Genomic DNA, 16128 nt, shown 5'->3' with positions numbered 1-16128 from the left:
CGTGACCTCACGTCCGTCCCATTCTCATGAATGCGACGTCTCAGGAACGCCTGTAAGGAATTTCTTCAAATGTGGCACAAATGCCCACTTGGACTCACGGATGAACTGATTAGAATTTGGAGGTCAAAGGTCAAGGTCACTGTGACATCATAATGTTTTGCAACTTTTTTTTATTCCACATTGTATTGAACTTTTATTGAACAACATAAAAACATCCCCTATGATCCCCCTGTAAAAAAAATAAAATACTCTTAAGAGAAGGTGTTAGAGTGCAAAGTCCTTCACTGTTTGTTGTCAAAGTACAGAGCTGAAAAAGCTTTATTTGCTGGTGTGTCTGTCTGCCTGTCTGTGTGTTTGTGTGTAACTTCTGGAAATCATTCAGACCTGAGGCAGTCTGTGTCCAGCCTCTGTCTATGTCTCAGCTCCCTCTATTCATCAAACCTTTATCTGCAGCCCGCTGGTCCAAGTTTCTGCTCTGTCAGTCTGTTCCCTATACTGTCACCAACATCCGGATCAGGGGACTCTTGTGAGGGGCAGTGGAGATATGTGTTTTACATATGGGTGGTCAGTGTACGTTTGAGCCTGGGTTTACCTTTGTCAAATTTGGAGACAAAAGCATGAAACATCTCATCTCATCTCATCTTCAACGGCTTATCCGGGGTCAGGTCGCGGCGGCAGCAGCTTTAGCAGGGGACCCCAAATTTCCCTTTCCTGGGCCACATTAACCAGCTCTAACTGGGGGATCCTGAGGTGTTCCCAGGCCAGTGTGGAGATATAATCTCTTCACCTAGTCCTGGGTCTTCCCGCATGAAACATACATATTGCTAAAAGCATTCATATTGCTAAAAGTTGCTCAACTAAAAGTAAGCAGGAATAAAGCAAAAAAATAAGAACAAAAAAGGCAATTTTGTGCTTGCATTTACTACAACGTCGGATGTGGCTATTTGGACCTGATTTTCAATACATCTGAAATAGCTGTGCTAACACCCTTTTAGGTCACTCAATCGGCCGTAGTATAGGTTCTTGTTCTATTTCCAATTTTCTGTCGTTCAAATTGTAGTCGGGGTGTTTGTTGCCAGTAACAACATAAGACTGTTTGTTTTAGGGTCTGCATCTGTTTGTAATTTCTTCTCCTTCCAAGTGGTGTACTCATTTGTTAGGTTTATTATCTTTCCGTAGAAGGCCTATGTTAGGAGTGAAGTTGAAAAATCAACACAATAGGCAGCCATAGAAACAGATTTCTCATAACTTCTTATTTGTTCATTTATTGTTGGCTTCATTTGAAAAGTAACACCCCTTAGTTTCTAAAATGTGCTTGTTTACATCAGTTAAGGGAATTGCTCATCTATTGTGAACAATTGTTCACTTGGTCTCTATTCATCCTCAGGATAATGAAGACATCAGCTATTCAGAGCAGTCTGAAATAGTACTTGTTATTTGATGTATCACATTTGTCTATGAAGTTCTCACTGGCCATACTTCATGTTGTAAAATAATGAGTCCCATTCAATATATTGAGATCCTAACAGCAACCTGTTATATGTAAAGTACATTCCTTATATTCAGGGCTTCTCGCTGATTGCTGATAGAGGAGTCAAAGCTATTTAAATGAAACACCTTCCCATTAGTTCACACCAGTGTTTTCCCAAAGGTGACCACGTGCTAATCTTCTCAGGGCTTATCATGTGTAGCTACATTTACTTAAAGCATGAAGACAGTCACAGCATTCACAAAACCTCTTCAACAGAGGAAATTGATTTTTATTTATCTTTATTATCATTTAAACCCAGCCTGTTGTGTATTTAGCTCAGGGTGAAAATAAAATTGAGGAACAGACTTGTGAAAGCCGGTCAGCCCGAGGCAGTGCTCTGCCCAGGGCACAGCACATACCCAGATGTGATGAGCTTGTTATCTGTGCTATTTAGTGGCTGCTGCTCTGCTGCTCCCGGGGCGTTTATCATCTCTCTAAGCTACTTGAATTTTCATGATTGTGTTCTATAATTTTAAGGGCAAGGTTATGTCCATGGCAATTTTATTAAACTCTCAAACTCTCTGCTTCTCTCTTTCTCTCTGTCTCCCGCTCTCTTTCCTTTTTTCATGAAAACCATTTAATCTTTCAGAGTTGCTGTTTAAGCAGAGTATAACAAAGGACCATTAGAAAATGGAAATTGGGATAGCTTTTAACTCATATTCCAGCCAAATTTAGCTGGAAGAATATGACTGCAAGGACATTACATTATACACAATTTTTACAAAAAGCAAAAGAAACCAGTAGCCATCAGAACGAACAGATTTTAATAAATGTAAATAAGATGCATTAGTAGAATTAACAAAGCCCACATTTATGCAGGTTTTATGTAATTTATGTTATTACACAATACTTATTGCAGCTGACCACTTTCCAACGTGAAATGTGCATGTTTAAGAAAACGGTAGCTATGGCTCATTAGAGCGGGTTGACCATTAATCACAAGGCACGCAGGTCATTCCCAAACGCTTGTCCACATGTTGAGTAACATTCTGGACACTAATTGTTCCTGATAATTAGGCCTTGGTGTGCATTGCACGACACCTCGCTGCCAAAGATAATTTCAAGATTGCGGTTTTGGTTTTAAATCACACCTTTTGTGTGCATGTATGTCAGTGTATAGACGGAGAATTTCACTTGAAAATGTTATGTTTACCTTATTTTCCACTAAGGTTATTAAGAAAATGAGTAAAGACTTAGTACTTTTCATTTGTACAGATTTTAATTTGCACAGGAGTATATAAAAATAGATATATTGTTATCAAAATATGAAATTACCTATATTGGGATAGACGATTTTGGCCATATTGCCCGGCCCTGCTCCTACTGTATAGATATTATAGGGAATAGGGAATTGTCAAGGAATGTATTCTTCTTGCCCAAGGGATGACCCTAAAACCAAACTTTATTAAAGTGACTTAATAACTTGAGATTTATTTCCCTTCCCTATCCCTATAAATTTAAATATACCCCAAAATATACATTTTGCTAGATGCTTGCATACTGAGTGCGTGAGTGAGTGAGTGAGTGAGTTAGTGAGTGAGTGAGTGAGTTAGTTAGTTAGTTAGTCAGTTAGTTGGTTGGTTAGTTGGTTAGTTGGTTTTACCATGTTAATTCTGAAGAAATACATATCTTACATGCATGCACTCGCACAAAGCACACATCCACACAGAAGTGTATTTTCACCATGTTTCTTTTTCTGGCCTGGTTGATTCTGCTAAACTCCATGTGCCCTGCTCTGTCTGCATGGTGGTTGAGTCATGCTCCCTCATTACACTTAAAAACCTAACCCACATTCCTGCATTGGTGAGGATGGCTTGTGTGTTTGTGCACGTAGCTCTGTGAATGGAAGCAGAGGCAGGCAGGTGGATGCAATCATGCGGTACACCTGTCAGCTATAATGTTATCATCAACCGGCACGAATGTCACCAGGCTCTGTCAGCGGGAGACCGTTTCCATCGCACGTCTTTTATCTCTAACTCCTCTTTGTGCTGACAGTAGAGATGATTGGTGTGCTGTACGCTTCTCCTCCAACAAAACATTATGTTGTGGAGATGTGTGCAGTAGCTCTTCAATTTTATAGCGGGGGACAGCATACACATACACAAACACACACACAAACTTTTCACAAAAGAAGCACCCTGCTGATGACCCCACCAGTCACATTTCACAGGTAGTGGAGATGTATGAGCCCCTCATCTAGTGTTTCCCTAGCAACCAGAGGGACAGATGTACCAATGTATAGGTATGTATCTGCGTGCATGAATGAATGTCAGTATTTATGTATGAATTTTTGTGTGACCAGAGTGATAAGTGGCATTACATTCAGAAAGATTGTATTTCTTGTGCCATTTGTGAATGAATGAGCCTATTCAGGTAGAAATAGGGAATCAGCATTGTGAGCTGATCAGACCGTGAAAGTGATGTTGCCGTGGTGATGATGAAAGGGACATAACGGGAAAGTAGCCTGGCCACACTGCGATTGACATACACTCACCACACCACCAGAGGAGAGGCAAGCGTGTACACACATACTGTAAAAGAAAGTAGAAGATTTATACAAATTAAGGGTGGCACATTTCATGTCGACCCATCTTTATCCCCATTTTTTTCTCAACCCTGTCAGTCCCCATCTCTCATTCAGATGCCCTCTGACATTCCCCGCCCTTTGGCAGTCACATGATCCTGCTCCTCCCTGCACACCTGTCCCTCCTTCCTTCATTTAGTCCTGGATTCTGTAAACCTGCCATGACAAACCATGAACTACCTTCGCTGTTTTGGATTTGTTTTTCATCAGAGGTCATGTTGTGTTCCTACTGAAGAGAGGAGAATGCAGGTAAGGAGACCATTGTGCTGACCCGCTTGTTTATCAGTCTTCCCTCACCAACTTTCAGGGGACATCAACTCCTCTTCCCCACATCCAGGACAAGGCTTCCACCCTCTAGTACGACCTGATGCTTCTTCTTCTTCTTCTTATTCTTATTCCTCTTCTTCTTTTTCTTCTTCTTCTTCTTCCTCTTCTTCTTCTTCTTCTTCTTCTTCTTTTTTTTTAACAACTTGGAGGACACAGACTGCTTCTTGATAAAGCCCCATATCAGGTGTTTTAATTGTACTCTGAGTTATGAAGGGTGGGTGGTCTTCAGCTCTGCCCACTTTGCCCACTTGAGTCAAAGAGTCAAAGAGTTCCCTCACTCTCTTACTTACTTACTTACTTACTACCAACCTGCTTTCATAGACACCTACGTATACATTTTCAACGTACACACTAACATAGGGCTGAATGCACATAATAAAGGGCTTAGGAATTTACAGCAATGTGCTTTCTTCCTTTGCTGTTGAGTCCATTAGAGACTTGACTGGATTAGTGGCTCCTCTTACACATACACAATCATGGAAGTGTTGGCATTTCCATTAGTGATATTGGATCAAAATATTAATGTGTGTGTGTGTGTGTGTGTGTGTTTGTTGGTATACCAGATCAGATTACAGGCTCTTAAATATCTACCTGATCCATTCAATCTTATTTTTAATGTACAGTCAGCTTCCTGGGCATTAAAAATCTAACACACCCTCACTTACTGCGGCCCTTTCATTATTTCTTTTTAAATCGATAAATGTTTTATGTAGTTTTTATGCCAGGAATAATACAGTAAAGCAGACTGGACATAATATTTCCAACCAGGCAGTGTAATGAAAGGGTATGATTACTCCTAGTAAGAACCGACACAGTTGGTGAAGTGCTACTCATATTGTCCTCAGGGAGCTGCTGCTGTATACAACAGTAAATTCATTGTCTTCTTTTTTTTTTTAAACATCCACTATATGTGTGTGTAGGTGTTAGCTAACCTCAATGACCATGGTTCAGGTAGAAGCAGTTGGGTCCAGGACATACCCCTATCACCATCACCACAGAAACAGGCGGTACAATATTAGCTCCATGGCAACACTGCCTGCCCACACACCCTGAGGGGTGTGTGTGTGTGTGTGTGTGTGTGTGTGTGTGTGTGTGTGTGTGTGTGTGTGTGTGTGTGTGTGTGTGTGTGTGTGTGTGTGTGTGTGTGTGTGTGTGTGTGTGTGTGTGTGTGTGTGTGTGTGTGTGTGTGTGTGTGTGTGTGTGTGTGTGTGTGTGTGTGTGTGTGTGAGTGAGAGAGAGATAGAGAGAGAAGAGTGAGAGAGCAGAGGTTGTTAATTGATCTATTTTTCAGGCTGTTCAGTTGAACCAGGATGAAGGGAGAGACAATGGGGTTTTTAATGATACCACAGGGGAGTTGTGCTCTGCGTCCTCCCCTGACAGGACGTCTACTGTTGCCACTTGCACTGACATAATGTGGCTACCTGCAACTCCTCTGCATATGATAGTCACAGTCAGGGCCTAGTGCCACTCATAGGTTTAATTACCAAATCACTCTTTCTTTTTCTCTCTGACTGTGTTGCTGTTTTTCCTCTCTTTCTTTCTAGGTTTCTGTGTCAGAGGCGTTGCCCTCCGTCAGAGTGTCACGCCTCATTGTATATGAAGCAGGTCCCAAGTCACGGCCTCTGGCCCCTTGAAGGAGGATGTGGACAGGCTGAAGGTGGAGACAGTCAGCCAATTAGAGCCTAGGAACTGTCAGTAGCATGCCAGCAGTGCTACTCGTCTGGCTCTCAGCATCCAGGTGGGACTCTGGTAAGCGGTTCAAGTCAAATTTGGTATTTTTAGCATCGTAGCCCTGCTCTACAGTTACTGTATCCCCTAACATCAGCACTGTTGGTGCGTTATTATGTTAACTTTGTCTCTGTTCAGTGGCTGGTGTTTGTCTGCATTCTTGTCTTTGTCCCCCCCTTTTCTTTCTTCTCCTCCGCCCAAATCTTGCCCTCAGTTCCAGTATCTTGCAAGCGCAGCAAGATTCTTTATTTAGTATTATTCCCTCTGTTTTTTTCTATAGTGCCTCTCTGTTGCTAGAGCCAATCTCACCCGATATCAGTATAAGATTGGTGCATCCCTACTTATGCACTCACAGACAAACCCTGGGACTTGCAAGCACACAGGCCCACATACTGTACACAGAGATGATTACATTCAAATTTCTTATTCATCTGAACTCTTACACCCACCCCCCTCGCTCTCTACCTCCTTCCATCCCTGCCCAGTTACGTGTATGAAAAGTGATATTGGTTTCCATAGAAACCGTCAGTGTCTGTATCAGAAAGGAGTTTCCCTACATGGACTAGAAAGGGGAGTCACAAAAAAAACACAAACATGCATTTGTGAAACTGTTGATTAGCAATCAGCGCCTCCTTCACACTGACTCTTTATTTTTAATGGGCTCAGACAAAGCTGTTGATTGGCTGATTCCAACAGGAATAGACACGAGTGTTTTTACAAATTGGGCATTCATGTCAAATTGATGTTGTGGCTCTTGAAGTCATATGGAAAAAATGTAAATCCATTAAGATTTCACATTTTTTTTTAAATTCATATTGCCCTGAAGAGCCATAAATGACAGCAGGGATTGTTGTTTTGTAATGTTTTACTGTGATGTGTTTTACAGTAACTCTAATGGGTTAACATTGTTTTAAGATTGATGCATAAAGTGTATTTAAGGCATTGCATAATATTATAATGTCACAATTTGACAATAAACAACATGACTGTTTGGTGCCTGGTGTATGTCATTGTGTAACACAAATTAAGTGTAAAGCAGGTAAATGTTTTTAGTCTTCTCTGCGTTTCTGTGTGGAGTTTGTGTCTATCTCTTGCTGCTGTGGGGCTTTCACCTTAGAGGAATGTAGGTCAGGTGGACCGGAGACTTTAAAATCACCCATTGTTGTGCGTGTCTGCCTTCCCTGTCGTATACCAAGCGCATGCATGAATAGATTCCAGGCCGCTGTGACCCTGAGGTGGACTGAATGGGTATGGACAATGGACGAAATGAATGGATGAAAGGAGCTAAATTTAACTTTTTTTATCAGCTCTATATAACATACAGTAGCACAGGCATTTAGATTCATAATTTTCACATTTCTGCAAGTACTTTTGAAACACGTCCTTTATAAACATTGCTCACATACAGAATGTATGTTGAAATATATGAGTATTCTGGTTGCAGAATTTTTCTGACAGGGGAAATAATCCATTTGCCGCCTGTGTAAACACACTCAGTAACAACTTGGCTACCCAAAACAACTGAATGGCATCTGGCTAGTGATTAGATATTTACATTTTCCCATGCAAACTATTGACGACAGCCCTAACACATTATCTGTCTTGTCCATTAGGGGCTAGGCTGCATGCAAGTTAGCCAACACAAAGAAGTGTGCTCAAACATTTCTCAGGAGATTGGAACAGCCTGTGTTTACATCGTCTCTCAGCCACCCTGTTTTTTTCTCCCTCAGACTCATTTCCCTCGATCACGCTTTCCACTGCTTAGTTTAATGATCTGAACTAATATGTTGCTACTTTTACTACCTAGAAGAGTTGCATTACAAATGATTTGTGTCCAGTCCAGTCTCTCTCTCCTCTCCTTAGTGTAATGTAGACTGGACATAAAGCTGCAGTGAACAGGGTCTGACCAGAGGGGGGTGCAGTTTGACAACACCCCCCCTCCCCTTCTTCTCAGTGACTCCTCAAACTCCTCTTCATCTCCCTAAATGTTCTTTCACACATGGTGCTGGCCGACACACTCACAGCGTGCAGACTATTTAAGCTGCATGGTCAGAATAATTAATGCAGGAAATGATCACAGACACAGGAATGATTAATTTCAAGCTGTGACAAACTGACATGACTTATGGTTCTTCACCAGGTCGCCGGGCTTTTAATACTCGCAGCCATTCAGGGATAGCATCCATCACAGTGACCCTCACTCCTGCAGCTTTGTGCAGTGAGCGTGTGTCTGTTCCTATATGCGTGCATGTAAGCTTGTGTGCGCATGTGTTTAAGTATGTGTGTGTCTTTAAGCATATGTTTACTCATTTATCAACTGTATGACTGTAGAGCTCAAGGGCCACTGCCTTGACTGCCACTGTGAGATGGTGAAAGATATGCACAGCAGAACCCCACTAAAGCTTTACAACCACCCTGATGTAACCCACGAGGGACACACTTACACTCATGTTTCATCATATTTATCTACTGTTACCTAGACATGGACAACGTCAAACCTTTCCAGCCAAAATATCTTTCTTTTGCTGTCTGTCTGTCCTTTTCTATGTAGCACAATGTGACGTACAAGATCAGTTTAAATAGTTTTCAGGAAGTTTCCTGCTGAAGTGAGACACTGTTTTGCTGCAGTTTTGTGTTGTTCAAACTCATGAACACTAGATAGCATTTTGGTAATTTATCTTCAACGGTGTATGCGTATGGTTCTTTCTTTAATTAGTTTTCCTAATTAGATTTTTAAAAATCACAATAAATGGCTGTGCTTACTGTATCGAGTAAATGTGAGTAACACGTTCAAAAACTTTTCATGTGACAAACAATCAATTTGTTTGTCACATGAAATCATATAAAAGAACATATAACTTGCATATAGACTTGGATTTAAAGGGAGTCCTCTTTAAATAAAAAAAAGTTTTCCTTAAAGATTCATATTCTAGCAAAAGAAAATCAATCTTTCCTAGAAATAAAGAGTCTGTTTGTCATAACCACTCTGTGTTGTTGTCTTGTGTACCAGAGATGCCATCTGCCTCAGTGTCAGTGGATGACAGGACACGGCTTGTCACTATGGACCCCTGGGGGCTCTGACAAGTGGCCCAAACACTGGCGCTGCTCTGCTTGAGGTTGTTGTCATGGAGACCCTGCTCATCAGTGTTCAGGTCAGTTAAGTGTGTGTGTGTGTGTGTGTGTGTGTGTGTGTGTGTGTGTGTGTGTGTGTGTGTGTGTGTGTGTGTGTGTGTGTGTGTGTGTGTGTGTGTGTGTGTGTGTGTCAACCTTGTGCAAAAGTCACACACACATCACTTTTTAACGTTGGTTTTGCTGGATTTAATAATGGGATTCAAATGCAAACCGCTCAGATCAATACCTTAAAAACCCATCTGGCCATGTCTCAGAATAAGCTTCCCTATTGATCCTCCCATCCCATCCTCCTCTCTGCCTCCCATTCAGAAATGCCCCTGGCATAGATGACTTCACATTTTAGCCGCCATCTTTCGGTGTCCAGGCTTTTTCTGCAGGTTTTCAAATTGCCAGTTGACCCAACCAACATCTCCCAAGGTGGCCGCACTCCTCTACATGACTTCCAGCCTTTCAGCGTCAAACAGGGAAATACACTGCGCTTCAGTGGCACACAATCAGGAGAGCATACAGCAAACCAAATTGTCCCTCAAAGTAGACAGCTACAGTATCTCAGTGCACTCCAATGGCATATTGGGACAGTAACGGTTTACTACAGACTAAAGGATGAACAAGTGAAGCGGGGCTTAATAGATAAATGGATAAATGCACAAGTGGAAAGAGTTTGTGGTTTGGTCGTGCATCTATGTGACTGTGTATGTGTCTCTGGTTAAAGGTGGATGCCTCCACTGTCCCTTTCCTTTCACTGCTGAAGGTTGACCAAAATGACTTCACACTACTCCCATTTCTCCAATTCAACACCTTATCAAAGGAGAAATCTACAGGGAGTAATGGCTGCATACTGAGATCTTGCACTGCAGCACCCCCTGCCGACAATTGAACATTTTACAGCCGGTGCTGGAATAATCACAACACTATGACCACAACACCAATAACACATAGCCCCATGTGATCTGTGGCTATATAGGGTTTCATTGTACTAACAAAGTGTACTCTTCTATCTTTCATTCCCTGCAGGTGTGATGCTGCTCCATGTCAACCCCGTCCATGACTGGCCCTCAGCCCTCATCACTCTCATCCCTTAAGGTGTGTCACACACGAACATACACATACCTTTTGTTACACAGCCAACAACTCTTAAAGGAACTCTGAGTTTATTTGAAGCCTCACGAGTACCTTAAAGTAAATCCAGTGACTTAGTATGAAATCTGTGCATAAAGCCGTGACATGAATTAATTGTGCTGCTTACAGACAAAACAAGCTCTATGGAGTGCTGCCATTATCTGTAGACACCTTGTTTTGAAAGTTGAGGGGTTCACTATTTGTATTGTTCAATCTTAACTTAGTATTGTAGTATTATAAAAAATGAATGATTAATTCTAGCTTTTGTAAAAATGCTTAATTTGTGTAGCTAGCCGTATACAGTGTTAGCTACAAGTCACAATAATCCATCCCACCTTTTGTGTAGAACGTCTCCAGACAGCCCACTACTGGATTCAATTAAAAAAACATTTTATTAAATTACTGTCTAGAGCAAGCCAGAGAACATATTTACACTAGGATTTTTTAACCAAGACTTTTTTTGAAGAAACTTTATTCAATACTCAACTTATCGGATAGCATGATGTGAAAATAAGACCACACAAGAGATGTAAATAATTGTGACCATTCACACTTTGTTTTAAGTGTATCTAAAACAGCAGTGGTTGAACATAGTATGAAAAATGAATGAACATCTATACTGTATTAGACGCAGTAACCAGAAGGCACATCAGAATCAATTTATCATTATTTTATTTGTAAGCTGTATTCAATAAAGCAGGACATGAGAAAAATGTCACTATAGCAACTAGAAAGTTATCATTCACTCCCTCTGCTGAATTAATCTTTATTCAGAGAATAGTATAATTCAAGTCACAGCGTGTGTGCAAATGGACCGCAAACCTAAGGCGTCTTATCTCCCCCTCAAGCAAGTGTGACTGTTTATGCAACTTCACAAGAATTCATCCCACATTATCATCGTCATAGGAAGCTTGCAAGCACATGTAAATTCACAACCACAATCATTCATAATGATGACATTTAGTGTCAGATCACTGTGTTCTGTGTTCGTTTTACAAGCATCGGGAAACAGAAGCAGAACCAGCGATGACTTTCCCTGGATCAACCCTCGCTCAGAGAGAGTGTCTAGATAAATTACCAAAGGTAACACACAAATCAGCATTTAATTAAGCCGCGTACAGCTTTCACATAGCAAAACTGTAGTTAGGGACAGTTTCTCGGATGCCACAGTGCACCTCCTTTCCTAGAACTGGTCTAGTGTTTTAAGAAGGAAATTTGCATGAATCTATAGTCCTGAAGAACTGGTGGCTAATTTCTGCAAGGCTCAACGTACATCCTCACCTTTCTGTAAATATGTGTGCTAATCATTGAGGGTGTACTGCAAACAAATGCAAATCACCTGTACACACTGAGGAAAACAGATGCCAGAGTCCTCCAATGCTCTGATCTTTACCAGCACATTTAAAAAAGGGTCCTGAGCCGACAAGTCTTTTACCAGACGAAATGACATCTAAGAACCTGCATGACATTCAAAAGTAAAACTGGAGAACAAACATGCAAGATTATCTTACAGAAAAAATAACGCAGATTTAATAACAGAGGAATTAATGGATATGTGGTGTTGGTCGGGTCTCAACAACACCAAGCATTTCTCTCTGCATATTCTGTAGAGACTTCTTATATTACATGATTTGTTTCCCCGCTCTCCATCTCCTCAGTGCTGCATCAGCTCCATGGCAGTGGGACTTGATGTCCATCAAGTGCTGTTTATTCTCCACAATTGTGTCCAACCATATCCAGTCAAACTAGTGCTGTTTCCTCCTGAATGAGCATCCTGAAGGAAAGATGGAGAAAGACTAGTTACATTTTAGCGTAAAATGAAGAAAAACTCACGTGTACAAAAAAACCTAAATGTTATGTTGCTAATATTTTTTCCACATTGTTATGGACAGCATATTAAAAATGCCTCAACACACTTGGGGCTACAATTAATTATTTACATTACTAATTAATGTATTGTATGTTCTTGATTAACCAATTCATTGTTTGTGTGGAAAATACTGTATGGCAGAACATTGTGAAAATGTCCATCACATTTCCTATAGCCTAAGAAGACATCTTCAAATGTCTTGTTTTGTGCAACAACTGTGTCTCTTGAGAAGTCCTATGAAAAAAGAAAATGTTGACCTTTGAAAGCTGAAACCTTTTGTCTTAAACGATTCAAAGAGAATAGTGGTTGCCAATTTTTTTTTATTGTTTATTAATTAATCTACTAATTGAATTAACTCATGCTCAATGGTCAACTGAATATTATAAACATTCACAAGATGGGATTTATTGCAGGGCTTTTAGCTAGCTATACTTACAAAACTGGCAACTGAGTGCATGTCCCTATCACATTTACAGAAAGAAATGACGGTAGACATGGTGCATTGACAATCTTGAGTTGGGATTAACAGCACAAAGTCAAAACAACAGGAACGGTGACAATATGACACACTGACAATGTATATAAGAACACTGAAACGGCAGATGGCAACATGAGTTTTAAAGACTGAATCACCTCAAAACACGTGGTTTTAGTGCCGTCTGAGTTACAGCTGCACTCATAGTAACTCAAAGCAGAGCGCACAGAGGCGTTTCGTTACCATGGTAGCAGAGCACAGGACAGAAGGGGTGGGACGGTGAGAGCGTCAGTAAAAGCAAACCTTGACCGTAAGCTCAACCAATTCACTGAAATCCTCTATGAAGTAGCATTTCTTCAATACACTCCGACTCGGGAAGCAATTCTGAACCATCTCTAATCAGAAATACAGGATTAGCTGTTCTGAAACCATTTCCTGTTGTACTTGCTGAAAATAATGTCTAAACAAATGCCTGAATAAAAAAAAGCATGTGCTTGCAGCTGACTGTGTAGAAATAGATCAATGAGGATGAATTTCTTCCACAACCACAAGGGTCACTGTATGCCTTAGTTGACACCCTGTTCATGAAGAACACAATGAAAGGGCAACACAAAGGCAAATATGTATGTGTCACTTAGGTGTGTTGTACAGCAAAGATCTGGTACCTGAACCCAACCCAACATACCCAACAACATAGTGAGTTTTGGATCATTTGGTTGCCTAACTTTTTTGACTCAGATTCAGGTTTTAAAATAAATAAAACCAAACATTTTCAATCAATTTAATTGCAAAAAAACAATTAACTCAGTGAACCTGGGGCTGTTGGTGCTCTAGGGCGAGTTGCTCACTTTTCTGGGCAATCCAGCCTTGGTGATGCATGCCATGCATTGCAAGTAAATATGATGCATCTTCCTGGCAGGCTAACTGTATGTGATGGTTAAAAAAAAGTAATAAAGAAAATGTGTAGTTTTTAGTCACAAATTTTGGCAAGACCAGGGAAGTTCAGCCAGGCTTGGTCCAAAAGGGATGAGTACAGGATGCCTCTGGGTCTCCATTTTAGGCCTGTACAGAACTGTATTGTTCAGGTATGTGGTGCCTTTATCATGCGTTATACAATAAGACTTTTAAAGAAACCCAGTTATAATTAGAAAAAAAATCCATGCCATATCTGTGTGTATTTTTGAAGTTGTGTAGTGCTACATGTGTATTTACTAGAACATGTAGACAGTTTCTTTACTCCGCACACTGGTTACCTTCTGTAAGGCGAGCTTTTCCTCCCGTAGGCTGGCAGAGGACCGTGGAACAGCCGACACACAGCACTACAGTCTGAGCATGACTGAACACTGTGGTGATCTTGTAACAACCTGCAGGCAACACACACATTCAAATACATAGATTGGATGAAACGGGCATAGAACAACATAACCATTGCATGATCAAATATACTCGTGGTTACTGATGTGTCCTTGCAGCTGAAAGTGTAAAGGAGTCACTTAAAACCCATTTAACAGACAGTCACAAGTGTCACTGTATGCCTTATTTGACACCCCGATCACTAAGGGAACAATGAAAGGGCAACACATAAAGGCAAATATTTCAATATAAATAATGGTGAAGACATAAGTCAAAACTAGATTATTTTGCAATTACATTGAATATCCTGCATTTATTCATTGCTATCCCTCAAAAAAGTGTAAAGTCTCCACACTTATACATTTAATAGTACCTGTAGTTATGCGTCTTGCATACGGATTATGTATTTTATCTAAGTGGGTTTGATCAGGTTGCCACGTTAACAAACTGACCTGGACATTTGACATCCATAAAATAGGAATTAGGACTCTGAACAAGACGTTTTTTCTTGTGTCTCCTCTTTTCTTCCTCAGAGCTCGGGAGCAACAGATCCTTTGCAAGCTAGAAGGAAATCAAAGACAACAGTTTAGCAGAATACATCGACATTAAATTATCTATTGTTATCTACAGAGTCTTGCAGTTACTGTAATATAAAAGGGCACAATACAATTATCTTTACTTGTAGTCTGTGCTGTATGTGCTCCTTGTCTGTACATGGGGCTTTTGTCTGTGTTTAAATGCTCATGTATTGTCTGTGTGCTGCTTTACCAATTGCTTCCATGCGTATGTTTAAACCAACACTTGTGTTGTTTTATTTATGCTCATTTGTTCTTGTGTCTATGTTTAGTTCTGCATTTTAATGTTTTCTTAAAGGTCATCAATCTGCCAGGGACTGCAGATGAAAATTAGCATGCATGGCTAAATCTGGCACATTTACATGTGTGACTTTGTTGCTCTTGTTAATTAATGTACGCTGTCCCTTTTAAACACGACAACTAAAAAAGTTGGGCGTTATAATAATTACAGGATACAAAGGTCGAGTTTTATTTACAGCTATAAAAAGGACAGGAAATGAGAACGTTTAAGTAAAAATATCAACAAGAAAATGACTAAATATCTAACGAGCGACTGCAGTGATTGTATTCAGAAGATAAACCAAGATTTCTCGATAAATTGAGTTTCAACCCTCCAAAAATCAACACGTAACTGGAAGCCAGACAAGGAGCCCGCGTGGGCTGCTTTGTTGCGCACGTGTTTCGCCATATCGCGTGCGTTTTCACATATTTACGCTTAAATGACATACATGAAAACGTTAATTCCAACAAACATAAAACACCGTTTTATATCGTATTAACTAACTTACTACCGCCAAAATACGTTTTAGCGACTGAGGGCTACTATGAAAACCGTGATGGTACTTACTGGCATGACTGCGCGCTGCTGGGACGTTAACCGGAAAAGCACAGTGAGGAGGCACCGGAAGCCTTTGGCTGACGGACAGGAAGGAAGAAGGAAGAAAATAAAGTTTTTTTTATAATTTATAGTATTTGTGTATCCGCAAAGATTGTATGGCTATCTTGATTTTATGTATATACGTATTTTTTGTATTTTTCTTCCAAAAACGGTATGAAGGAAAGGAACTTACGTGACCCGGAAGTAAACGCAAATATTTCAGAATAAAAGCCAAAAGAGTAGTGGAGGAGAAGTGGATGGATGGATGGATGGATGGATGGATGGATGGATAGATAGATAGATAGATAGATAGATAGATAGATAGATAGATAGATAGATAGATAGATAGATAGATAGATAGACAGACAGACAGACAGACAGACAGACAGGCAGGCAGACAGACAGACAGACAGACAGACAGACAGACAGACAGATAGATAGAAGGATGGATGGATGGATGGATGGATGGATAGATGGATAGATAGATAGATAGATAGATAGATAGATAGATAGATAGATAGATAGATAGATAGATAGATAGATAGATAGATAGATAG

General features: G+C 40.4%; 1 protein-coding gene across 1 annotated transcript; it reads right to left on the bottom strand.

Moving 5' to 3' along the window:
* Positions 1-11077: 11077 nt before the first annotated feature.
* rps27.2 (ribosomal protein S27 isoform 2) lies at positions 11078-15571 on the bottom strand. Its single transcript, XM_083918909.1, has 4 exons — positions 15542-15571; positions 14572-14680; positions 14020-14130; positions 11078-12195 (listed from the first exon to the last, which is right to left on the bottom strand). The coding sequence occupies exons 1-4, from the start codon at positions 15545-15547 to the stop codon at positions 12167-12169; spliced, it is 255 nt and encodes an 84-aa protein (XP_083775035.1). The 5' UTR covers positions 15548-15571; the 3' UTR covers positions 11078-12166.
* Positions 15572-16128: the final 557 nt, after the last annotated feature.

The sequence above is a fragment of the Echiichthys vipera genome (assembly GCF_963691815.1).
Source record: "Echiichthys vipera genome assembly, chromosome: 8".
Lineage (NCBI taxonomy): Eukaryota > Metazoa > Chordata > Actinopteri > Perciformes > Trachinidae > Echiichthys > Echiichthys vipera.
Note: the sequence above shows the minus strand (reverse complement) of the source record. Positions and strands in the feature narration are given on the sequence as shown.

Bases quoted from the DNA above. Each gene is read 5' to 3' on its own strand.
- rps27.2 (XM_083918909.1), bottom strand. The intron at 14,131-14,571 runs GTCAGTTTGTTA...TGTTGCCTGCAG, and splicing joins TATGGATGTCAAATGTCCAG to GTTGTTACAAGATCACCACA. The intron at 12,196-14,019 runs GTAACCAGTGTG...TCTTTCCTTCAG, and splicing joins AAAAGCTCGCCTTACAGAAG to GATGCTCATTCAGGAGGAAA.